General features: G+C 48.8%; 1 protein-coding gene across 9 annotated transcripts in view; it reads right to left on the bottom strand.

The window, feature by feature from the left end:
• The window catches only part of slc20a2 (solute carrier family 20 member 2), a 201,968-nt gene that overhangs the window by 52,069 nt on the left and 137,023 nt on the right, over positions 1-12,876 (bottom strand). For all 9 annotated transcript variants that reach the window (XR_009826552.1, XM_062050770.1, XM_062050772.1 and 6 more), the window contains one exon: positions 11,257-11,493. Coding sequence is in view for 8 of the 9 variants with exons in the window: in XM_062050770.1 (XP_061906754.1) it covers positions 11,257-11,493 (237 nt within the window). In the remaining variant the exon portion in view is untranslated. The remainder of the gene's footprint in view (positions 1-11,256; positions 11,494-12,876) is intronic.

Here is a 12,876-nt window from a genome sequence, read left to right as displayed (position 1 = left end):
GTAGTTGTGAGACCTGTTGTGGCTCAATATTGGTCCATACATAAGGCGCACCGGATTATAAGGCGCACTGTCAACTTTTGAGAAAATTGGAGGTTTTTAGGTGCGCCATATCAGAATCAGAATCAGAATCAGAAATACTTTATTAATCCCCAAGGGGAAATTTAAATTTTCAGCACAATCCCATTCAAGAGCAGACAAACATTACAGGGAGACAGAACAGGATCGCTGACGGGTCTGCCAACTTCCGGCGCCCCTTACAAAAAAGGTGAGATACAGGTAAACAATGAGGGGGGGTGAGAAAAAAATAAAATTGTTCTAAGCCTGGGCCCCTGGAGAGGGGGTCCAGACTGAGACCAAGGGAAAAAACAACGTATCGCCATAGCACACATCCCTCTTACATGTGTGTAAGAGCGAAACATCAAACATCAATGAACACAAAGGACATTAAAGACATTAAAAGAGCAGAGCTGATGAAACCAGCCTCTTCTACATACAGCTATGAATAAAAAGTAAAAGAAACATATACACTGTGGTGGCCTCTGCGGTGTTTCACGCCATCGTCTGCTGGGGTGGAGGGAGCATGGCCAGAGACAGGAGCAGACCCAACAAAGCAACCAAGAGAGCCGACTCCACTCTGGCCGCCCACTAACTCGGCCAGTGTCTAGTCTGCATGGATGAGCGAGGATGCGTCTAACAAGATCGAGGTGTCCGATACCTGCTCATTCAGCCAAAACACTGTGAAGCCTGTCCGTTCCGGAGCTCAGCGCTAGCTCCGCAGCCCTGTCTTGTATCTCCTCCAGTCTCTCCAAACGGACTCTGGTGTGGCAGAGACCCAGCAGCTGGTCTCCATGGCCAAAAGGCTCCCGGGAGGCAGATCCAGAAGTCCACAAAAAAGCACCGCAGAAGTCACGAAGTGCCACCCCTTGTCACACAGTCCCAAAGGTTCCCGAACCAAAAGGCAAAAAATAAATAAATAAATACATAAATATATATATATATATATATATAATAACACATGAAAACAAGAGAGAAACACAAAAGGATGACACAAGAGCACAGAGCTCCTGCCAACAGCAGCCACTACAGCGGCGCCATCTTCATCAAGATAGTGAAAATACGGTAGTTGGTTTAGCGTTACTGTAGCTCAACGTTGAACGCCTTACCACCGCTAAACTCAACGTCATCGAACAGATCACCACTAAAAACAAGGCGACTATAGTTCTATTGCAGTAGACTCGCATTGAAAACAAGAACTTCCTGAAGCTCCCTGGGTAAACCCTGGCTGGTCAAACCGCCGACAAACATCACGGCATAGCTACATTCGTTCGTAACGACATGGCTTGGTCAGCCATAGCACAGTCCGCAAACGATGCAGAGGTAGAATGGATTACAACTAAAGTGCAAGACACCGCCATCGTCAACATCTGCAAGCCGCCTCCGAGTAGGTTCGTCCCAACATCTGTGCCAGATGTCCCAGCCCCCGCCGTGTATGCTGGTGATTTCAACACCCAGCACACAGACTGGGGCTACAACAGCTCCAACGCTGAGGGTAAATTCCCAGCAGAATGGGCCTCGGCCACTGATGCGACTACTCCTATACGACCAAAAGGAGGCACACACTTTCTATTCTGCACGCTGGAAGAGCACCACCAACCCGGACCTGGCCTTTGCAAAATGTCACAACAACGAACCGCTACCAGTAAGACGCATTCTGGACAGATTCCCCCGATCACACCACTGACCATCGCTCATAACCATTCCATCTCTGGTCCAGCCTGTGGAAGGGAAGGATGTGAAGAGGTGGAACCTCCGGAAAGCAAACTGGGTAGGCTTCACATAGCAAGTGAACAAGGCAGTGTCTGGTCTCCCACACCCGCGCCCCACCAACTTGGACATCGCCTATGACTCATACTGCAAGATGATGCTGGCTGCCGCCAAGAAGAACATCCCCCGCGGCATACGAAAGCCTATGTACCCTGCTGGGATGACGAACGTGAAGATCTACTTCGCGCCAACACAGAATCACAAACTAGCGACAACAGGGATATAGCAGCGAACAACTTAATCTGCAGACTAAATGAGAAACGCAGGCAAAGATAGACGGAGACAGTGGAATCAATCGACTACACACACTCTGAAAAAGCTGATGGGCAGGTCGACAACCCCAGCACAATGTCCCATTACTGCAAATTCCATCGCGTCACTATTTCTGAGCAACGGCCGCTTCCCCAATGCAGACAAGGACTTCACTAGAAGAACATCGGCAAGAGTCCATGAGCTGCACACCGGGCTGTGGTCTCAACCTATCCCATGATTTCACAACACAAGAAATCGGGCAGGCCATCCAATGGCTGAAAACGGGTAAGGCACCAGGCATCGACGGCATCCATCCGGAATACATAAAACATCAAGGCAAGAAGGCAACCGTCTGGCTGTGCTCCTTCCTCTCCGTGTGTCTCCGATGTCTGAAGCTGCCAAAGATCTGGCGCCCATCTCACTGCTGTGTGTTCCATATAAGATCTTGGAACGCCTCCTCCATGCACGTCTCAACCCGGTGATCGACCCCCAGCTGCCTAAAGAACAGGCTGGCTTCCGAAGCGGTAGGTCCACGGCGTACCAGGTGAACCTTCTGTGTCAAGACATAGAGGACAACTTCCAGGCAGGGGAGAAGGCTGGCGCTGTCTTCTTGGACCTCACAGCTGCATACGACACTGTCTGGATGTGTGGGCTACAAATCAAACTTCTGGAAACCATCCCAGACAAACATATGGTGAGCTTCATTATGAAGATGATGAGCAACCGCAGCTTCCGGCTACACACCAGCAATAGCCAATGCAGCAGGGTGAGGAAACTTAAGAATGGCGTCCCACAGGGCTCAGTGCTGGCACCAATGCTGTTCAACATCTACATCCATGACCTACCTGCAACTCAGTCAAAGAAGTATGGCTATGCAGAGGATCTGGCCATCCTACTTAGTAAGCCATGCTGGGAAGCAGCAGAACAGGGCCTCTCTGAGGACATGAACACCCTGTCCTCATACCTGAGGAACTGGCGTCTCAAGCTCAGCATGGGTAAGACAACATCTTCAATGTTCCACCTCAACAACATGGAAGCAGCCCGTGGAATGAACATCATGGTAGATTTTCCAAGATGGCGGCGCTTCAAGGCAGCGGCTTCTTGCGAGCGCTCCTGGAAGTGTAGACCGATTTGGCAAAAATACCCCTCAATTCAGTCAATTTCATGGCTGGCTCACAGCGTGTTCACTCCGTGATCACTTACGACCGACTTACGATTCTGGATGTGGAGAGATCGGGCCATTTTGGGCTGAAAGATGCGTGTACGGTGGACCTACTCGCTAGCTTGGGAATTCTTCGCGAGCTACATCCAGCAGTGGCCTTTGAAGCAGCGGCGTCCACTACCAGCGGAGACCGTCAACGAAAGAGACGTAAGCGATGCGCTCGGAAGCAGAAGCGGGGGTGTTGGGCGGGGCTAACAACAAAGCTAAATGCGTTGTTGTTAGCGGGGCTAACGAAAAAGCTAAATGCTAATCCACAAAGAAGCGCTAATAAGGAGTCTGTTAAGCTAGAACTAGCCAGCGCCAGGCTGGATAATCCCTGCACACATAGCAATTCTCTTAGAATAATATACAACTCACATAATGTTTTTTCTGCGTCAGAGGTGGACATGCATTTTACTGAGGTGGCAAACAATCTAAAAATTCCTGTCGTATCAATTCCTAGATATGGTCGAAATTATTTAAAGTGCACTACGCATAATAAACGTAACATTATTAATATTGCTACTACGGATACTTTCAACAAAAACTCCTCAAAACAGCCCAGTACCTATAATATGGGCTTTTTAAACATAAGGTCATTGTCTTCCAAAACGTTATTAGTTAATGAAGTCATCAGAGACAACAATCTTGATGTCGTTGGTCTAGCCGAGACCTGGCTCAAACCAGACACATTTTTTGCACTGGGTGAGGCGTCTCCTCCTGGCTATACGGGAACGCATATTGCCCGCCCCATTAAAAGGGGTGGAGTGTTGCACTAATATACAACAAAAACTTTAGCCTTACCTCGGACCTAAATAATAAATATAACTCGTTTGAGGTGCTTACTGTGAGGTTTGTCACACCGCTGCCTCTGCACCTGGCTGTCATCTACCGCCCCCCAGGGCCCTATTCGGACTTTATCAATGAATTTTCAGAGTTCGTTGCTGATCTAGTGACGCACGCCGACAATATAATCATAATGGGAGACTTTAACATCCATATGAATACCCCATCGGACCCTCCATGCGTGGCGCTCCAGACTATAATTGATAGCTGTGGTCTTACACAAATAATAAATGAACCCACGCATCGCAACGGTAATACGATAGATCTAGTGCTCGTCAGGGGTGTCACCACCTCTAAAGTTACGATACTCCCGTACACTAAAGTAATGTCCGATCATTACCTTATAAAATTCGAAGTTCTGACTCATTGTCAACAAACTAATAATAATAATAATAACTACTACAGCAGCCGCAACATTAATACTGCCACAACGACGACTCTTACTGACCTACTGCCTTCGGTAATGGCACCATTCCCAAATTATGTGGGCTCTATTGATAACCTCACTAACAGCTTTAACGACGCCCTGCGCGACACCATTGATAGTGTAGCACCGCTAAAGCTAAAAAGGGCCCCTAAAAGGCGAACCTCATGGTTTACAGAAGAAACTAAAGCCCAGAAATTATCATGTAGAAAGCTGGAACGCAAATGGCGTGCGACTAAACTTGAGGTTTTCCATCAAGCATGGAGTGATAGTTTAATAACTTATAAACGCATGCTTACCTCAGCTAAAGCTTAATATTTCTCAAATCTCATCCACCTCAACAAAAATGATCCTAAATTTTTGTTTAGTACAGTAGCATCGCTAACCCAACAAGGGACTCCTCCCAGTAGCTCCACCCACTCAGCAGATGACTTTATGAATTTCTTTAATAAGAAAATTGAAGTCATAAGAAAAGAGATTAAAGACAATGCATCTCAGCTACAACTGGGTTCTATTAACACAAATACGACTGTATATACGACGGACATTGCCCTCCAAAATAGTTTCTCTCTCTTTGATGAAATAACATTGGAGGAATTGTTAAAATGTGTAAATGGGACAAAACAAACAACATGTTTACTTGACCCAATTCCTGGGAAACTTATCAAGGAGCTTTTTGTTTTATTAGGTCCATCAGTGTTAAATATTATAAACTTATCACTTTCCTCTGGTACTGTTCCCCTAGCATTCAAAAAAGCAGTTATTCATCCTCTACTCAAAAGACCTAACCTCGATCCTGACCTCATGGTGAACTACCGGCCGGTGTCCCACCTTCCGTTTATCTCGAAAATTCTCGAAAAAATTGTCGCACAGCAGCTAAATGAACACTTAGCGTCTAACAATCTCTGTGAACCTTTTCAATCCGGTTTCAGGGCAAATCACTCTACGGAGACAGCCCTCGCAAAAATGACTAATGATCTATTGCTAACGATGGATTCTGATGCGTCATCTATGTTGCTGCTTCTTGATCTTAGCGCCGCTTTCGATACTGTTGATCATAATATTTTATTAGAGCGTATCAAAACGCGTATTGGGATGTCAGACTTAGCCTTGTCTTGGTTTAACTCTTATCTTACTGACAGGATGCAGTGTGTCTCCCATAACAATGTGACCTCGGATTATGTTAAGGTAACGTGCGGAGTTCCCCAGGGTTCGGTTCTTGGCCCTGCACTCTTTAGTATTTACATGCTGCCGCTAGGTGACATCATACGCAAATACGGTGTTAGCTTTCACTGTTATGCTGATGACACCCAACTCTACATGCCCCTAAAGCTGACCAACACGCCGGATTGTAGTCAGCTGGAGGCGTGTCTTAATGAAATTAAACAATGGATGTCCGCTAACTTTTTGCAACTCAACGCTAAGAAAACGGAAATGCTGATTATCGGTCCTGCTCAACACCGACATCTATTTAATAATACCACCTTAACATTTGACAACCAAACAATTAAACAAGGCGACTCTGTAAAGAATCTAGGTATTATCTTCGACCCAACTCTCTCGTTTGAGTCACACATTAAGAGTGTTACTAAAACGGCCTTCTTCCATCTCCGTAATATCGCTAAAATTCATTCCATTTTGTCCACAAGCGATGCTGAGATCATTATTCATGCGTTCGTTACATCTCGTCTCGATTACTGTAACGTTTTATTTTCGGGCCTCCCTATGTCTAGCATTAAAAGATTACAGATGGTACAAAATGCGGCTGCTAGACTTTTGACAAAAACAAGAAAGTTTGATCATATTACGCCTATACTGGCTCACTTGCACTGGCTTCCTGTGCACCTAAGATGCGACTTTAAGGTTTTACTACTTACGTATAAAATACTACACGGTCAAGCTCCTGCCTATCTTGCCGATTGTATTGTACCATATGTCTCGGCAAGAAATCTGCGTTCAAAGAACTCCGGCTTATTAGTGATTCCCAGAGCCCAAAAAAAGTCTGCGGGCTATAGAGCGTTTTCTATTCGGGCTCCAATATTATGGAATGCCCTCCCGGTAAAAGTTAGAGATGCTACCTCAGTAGAAGCATTTAAGTCTCATCTTAAAACTCATTTGTATACTCTAGCCTTTAAATAGACTCCCTTTTTAGACCAGTTGATCTGCCGTTTCATTTCTTTTCTTTTCTACTCTGCTCCGGGGTGGACCGCTAGCCTGTTCATCGGATGGGGACATCTCTACGCTGCTGACCCGTCTCCGCTCGGGATGGTTCCTGCTGGCCCCACCATGGACTGGACTTTCGCTGATGTGTTGGACTTTCACAATATTATGTCAGACCCACTCGACATCCATTGCTTTCGGTCTCCCCTAGAGAGGGGGGGGTTACCCACATATGCGGTCCTCTCCAAGGTTTCTCATAGTCATTCACATTGACGTCCCACTGGGGTGAGTTTTCCTTGCCCGTATGTGGGCTCTGTACCGAGGATGTCGTTGTGGCTTGTACAGCCCTTTGAGACACTTGTGATTTAGGGCTATATAAATAAACATTGATTGATTGATTGATTGATAATGCCCGGTTACAGTCCCAGCCCATTCCAACGTACCTCGGTATGAAGCTTGACAGAACACTGACATTCAAACAACACCTAGACAGTGCCAAGGCAAAGACAAGTGCCCGTGCCGCCCTAATACGCCGCCTAGCCGGCACCACATGGGGAGCTACGACAAAGACACTGCACATGTCCACGCTGGCCCTGGTGTTCTCAGCCGCCGAGTACTGGGCCCCGGTTTGGTGCCGTAGGCCCCATGTAAAGAAGTTGGATGTCGCCCTCAACAGCGACCTGCGGACCGTCTCCGGATACCTGCAAGGGACCCCAGTAAACCAACTGCCCGTCCTCGCTGGCATCGCCCCGGCAAACATCAGACGATAAGCAGTCACACTGGCTCTCTCCCGAAAGGCACAGACCAGCGAATCCCACCTCCTCCGTAAGATCGTCACAGAAACACCACGAAGCGTGCGCCTTAAGTCACGGCGCCCCTTTGCCATGCAAGCCCACGAGCTGCTCAGCACAACATCAGCTGATACTTCCAAGGCCACCTGGGTCAAGACGAGATGGAGAGAACAGGGGAAGTTAGCAGAACCATCTAGGCTGCACCACTACATCGATGACCCCACCAACGTCTCCGGCCAGTAACTGCCCCGAAAGCAGTGGACAACCCTCAACCGCTTGAGGACCGGCGTCGGTAGCTACGGAGCAGCGATGAAGAGGTGGGGACTTGCGGATAGTGCCTCCTGAGAGTGTGGAGACCCAGTCTAGACAGTAGAGCACATAGTCACTAGTTGCCCCAAACACCGGCCACCGAATGGCGAACAAGGTCTGATTGACCTGGACGATGACACGTTGACCTGGCTCGCCTCAACAGATGCAAATCTAAAGACACATGACAGAAGAAGAGCCCACTAGAAAACGTAAGATAGATAAATTACATATTCAAATCCATACCTTTGTTTTTTTGATATTGAAAGAAATACCACGATCCAGAGGGCCACCATGTCGTGTGGTGAAGCCTAGCCGAGTCCTTTAATACCAGTAGTCTGAGTCTGGACCAGTTTTATTTGGAGTGAGTACAGCAGGAGTTTTCAAAGAATAAAACACAATTGGGCCTCCGCTACTTTTCTGGTTTCTCAGACTCACAGTAGAAACTCAAAATCAATTAATTTGACATAATTTTTTTTATTATTTTTTTTTTAAGCTGCTGCACTCCCTGGACTGTAATGGTAGTGTCATGATCGGGGCGCATGATGATGCGGGGTATTGTTCTCCCAATAAGCAAAGGACGAATCTGGACAGGACTTGCAGGTATCAACTTGATTTGATAATAAAAAAAACACAAAACAGGTACAAAACAGAAAACAGAGCAACTGGATGAGGTGCCGAGCGCACCGGAAGCTAAGGCTAACACTTAGCACAGACTGTGACAACTAGCAGGGGCTAGGAGACAAGAACAAACTTACGTGGCAGTCGCGTGATGCAAATAAAGAAGCAAGACTGTCTGACTGGGAAAGGCAGGCTTGACACACCTTGTCAGTGATTACAAACAGGTGCGCGTCAGAAACACGAGCGGCAGGTGGAAGTAATATGTAACTATGGTAACCAACTCAAAGGTGCACAGACAGGAACAAAATGAGTCCAAGACTAACAGAAAACACACGTGACCCGAAAACCCAAACAGAAATATGATCCGGGCAGCGGATCATAACAGTACCCCCCCCCCTTAAGGAACAGATTCCGGATGTCCCCTGGAAAAACTAAAACCCACCAACTACACGACAGTTCAAGAGTCAAGGGAGGGCGGAGGAAGGACTTGGCGGAGGGTCGCCAGGCCACGTGTCCCCGAATCCACCGGGGACGAGTCAGGTGGCGGCAGCGAATGGAACGCCGCTGCCGTAGGCGAGGCGGGCGACAACGGAAAGGCCACATTCATGGCCAACGAGGAGGTGGGCGGGAGTGACGCCAGAGCTTCAGCATTCTTTGAGTCTTACCTCCAATTTGTGGGCGTGCAAGAATTAACCCCTGAGAGGGATGCATGCCGGCGTCTGATGGCTGTTTGCACAGCTGGCCAGCTGGAGGTTGCGGAGGCAACGATGCTGGCGACGAGGAGGGTGGCGGCGCCGTGGGAAGGCCCGCCGGAGACGAGGAAGGAACAGACGTCGGCGTGTAAGCGGCAGGCATTGTCATCGAGGTAGGCGAGGCCGCAGCAGGAGACGTCGCCGTCGCCGTGGAAGCAGGAGTCGTCGCCGCCGTAGAAGCAGGAGTCGTCGACGTCGCCGCCGTGGAAGCAGGAGGAGTCGACGTCGCCGTGGAAGCAGGAGGAGTTGACATCGCCGTGGAAGCAGGAGGAGTCGACGTCGCCGTGGAAGCAGGAGGCGTGGGCGGAGCCAGAGGCGAAGCAGGCGGCTCGTCTGCCGGCGTGGGCGGAGCCAGAGGCGAAGCAGGCGGCTCGTATGCCGGTGTGGGCGGGGCCAGAGGCGGAGCAGGCGGCTCGTCTGTCGGCGTGGGCGGAGCAGGCGGCTCGTCTGCCGGCGTGGGCGGCTCAGCTAGAGGTTGCTGCTTGGCTGGGCGCAGCTGTGCCTTCCCACTAGCAAAGCACCCCGCACTAGCCCCCCCTCAAGAAGCGGATCCCAGACTCGTTCTGTGGAGTCTGGAACAGTCTTTAGGGGTGGGTGGGATGAGGTGAGGAGGGGGGTACGCTCCTCCCCTTTTGATTGTCCAACATGTCTATTATGCTCCCCAATAGCAGGCGGAGTGTCCTCTGCTGCTTGGGATTGTTCCTCCAGTTTTAGTTCAATAAGTACCTTCCGGTACCACTCATCCACCCAAGCAGGACTGTACTTTTCAAGGGGTGTCCCGGAAGATAACTGGACTGGAACAGGAAGTGGAGAAGGTTGAGCAGCACGTGGCACAGCAGACAGAGGAGGCGGAGCCGGGCTTGGGGCAACAGCAGGCAGAGAAGGTCTTGCAGGGCGTGGCAGTTCGGCTGGCAGGAACTGAGCCACCCCCGTAGTGGACTGTAGGGACGACCACGAGGGAGAAAACAGAGGAGTGGGCGGAGCTTGAGCCATAGGGGGTGGGGCCAAAGTAACTGGGAGCGGAGCTTGAAAATCAGAAGGTGACTGGGACTGACTAGACCTAGATTTAAAAAGATGTCCTGATAATGTTTAATTGTCAAATTAAAGTCATTAGGAAGTGGCTGACAGAAAGAATTGACAGAATGTAAAAAAATGTCTTTGTCTATGACGTCATCAAAAGTGGACGGGACCGCGTCATCAGGGGCCGCGTCATCAGGAGGCGTCAATGGAATGACGTCACTACAGCTGCAGTCCCAGTGATTGACAGGCCATCCGGAGAAATCTTTGGAAAAGTGGTTGATTGAATTACCCAACATCTGAGGGGAATCCTGGGCTGCTTATAGCTGGCTGTGCTCCGGAGGGAAAAGTTGCGGGATTGGCGCGTCTTTGCCGCGAGCCAAAGTCTTCTTGGGTGACTTCCGCTTTCGCTGACGCGTTCGGGCTGGCTGTGAGTGGACATCCCCGGGCCAGATGGAGTCGATTTGGACCAACGAACCGTTAGGCCCCCACAAAAGGTCCTTGCGCTCCAAAGGGGAATACCGGAGAGTCTCTCTCTCCATTGCCTTTAAGACCAGCCACGCCCTCTTCGAAAAGACTGTTTGCTGGTGATCTTCTGTTAAGCTTGCGATGCAGAGGGATGTCAGGAAGCGGCTTGCAGGTGAGAATAAATTATTTATTCTAGTTGCAGAACAAAATATGCTGCACGGTGCCCAAGGCACGGAAAACAAAAGGGTAGCCAAAAGATGCTAGTATCAAAATGCAGACTATGAGCGTAACCAAGAGCGTAACTTGTTGCATGGGAGCAAACAAGATCACCAGGCCGAGTGAGGCCAGCGCGTAAACTAAATAGCCCTCTGATTAGTGCCTGGGCAACAAGTGCGTGTCCCGAACACTAACCAGAGGCAGGTGACTGTAATCTGCCGTCATGGCAACTGAAACAAACAAACTCAAGAGGTGCTGAAAACACAAGTGACTAAACAACGTAAACAAACTATGATCCAGGGCAGCGGATCATAACAGGTAGACCAAAATGGTATATTTGCATCTCATTGCACCAAGTTATAGAAATGAATGTTTTACCATAAACTCTGCCGTTGGGCATGACAGTGCCTCCGTTGGCCAGGTTGGCGAGCTCGCTGTTGGAGGTGCGCGCATTCCTCTCGCTGCTGCCTCCTGTGAGCGGCAGCACGGCCTCATCCGTGCCCTTGGCCCCGGGCAGCTCTTTAAAGACGGGGCTTTCCTCTTCCTCCTCTGGGATCTTGTCCAGGCTTTCATCGGAGATCCTGGACAAGGCCTGCTGCTCTTTCTTTAGACGACCTACAAATAGAAAGGCGGGTTTAAAAGTGAAGACGCTGAAGAGACTTTATTTTTTTTAACCAGGAATGTCCCGATTAGATATGGATATCAATCCGATATCAGGAAAAAAATAAGTATCGGATTATATCGACTCGCATCTGAACTCGACGGTTACCGCTTAATGTCCCCCAATAAGCGCACAAGGTTGGTCTTTTCTGTTATCTTTGTGAAATACCGTAAATATAAAATGGAACCTAAAAGGCCATAGGGCTAGACTACCCTAGTAGGAGCTAGCAGTTACACAACAGCTAAGCGCATAATAGCACACAAGCTAAACATTCGTACTAAGTGTCCTTTACTGAACAATATTGCAGTCTAAAATAGCACATTTGTCAAAATACCCAATAATCGAAATACACTATATTGCCAAAAGTATTTGGCCACCCATCCAAATGATCAGAATCAGGTGTCCTAATCACTTGGCCCGGCCACCGGTGTATAAAATCAAGCACTTAGGCATGGAGACGGTTTCTACAAACATTTGTGAAAGAATGGGCTGCTCTCAGGAGCTCAGATATTTCCAGCGTAGAACTGTCATAGGATGCCACCTGTGCAACAAATCCAGTCGTGAAATGTCCTCGCTCCTAAATATTCCAAAGTCAACTGTCGGCTTTATTATAAGAAAATGGAAGAGTTTGGGAACAGCAACTCAGCCACCAAGTGGTAGGCCACGTAAACTGACAGAGAGGGGTCAGCGGATGCTGAAGCGCATAGTGCAAAGAGGTCGCCCACTTTCTGCACAGTCAGTTGCTACAGAGCTCCAAACTTCATGTGACCTTCCAATTAGCCCACGTACAATACGCAGAGAACTTCATGGAATGGGTTTCCATGGCCGAGCAGCTGCATCTAAGCCATACTTGCCAACCCTCCCGTTTTTAGCGGGAGAATCCCGATATTCAGCGCCTCTCCCGACAACCTCCCGACAGAGATTTTCTCCCGACAAACTCCCGGTATTCAGCCGGAGCTGGAGGCCACGCCCCAAAAAAAAAAAGTCTGCCGCAGCTGCGATTGGACCTGACCAGCCTCCGGGTACAAGTACTGGAGTACCAATTGCTTGCCAGGGAAGATCTTCCCCAGGAAGCAAGGATTGACCGGTTTTGGGCCATGCTAGGGAGAGATGGAAGATTCCACACTCTCGTGCATTTGATGAAAGCACTTTTGTGCGTGCCACACAGCAATGCATCATCAGAGAGGGTGTTCAGCATGGTTAGATCATGGTTAGAAAAATAGTGACAGAGAATAGAAAGAGGATGGACAATTCAACCCTTAACAAAGCATTGTACTTTCAAGTACAACAATGACTGGATGAGTGTTGTGTGTGTGTGTGTATATGTGTAAATAAAT

This window comes from Entelurus aequoreus, linkage group LG06, assembly GCF_033978785.1.
Source record: "Entelurus aequoreus isolate RoL-2023_Sb linkage group LG06, RoL_Eaeq_v1.1, whole genome shotgun sequence".
Lineage (NCBI taxonomy): Eukaryota > Metazoa > Chordata > Actinopteri > Syngnathiformes > Syngnathidae > Entelurus > Entelurus aequoreus.
Note: the sequence above shows the minus strand (reverse complement) of the source record. Positions and strands in the feature narration are given on the sequence as shown.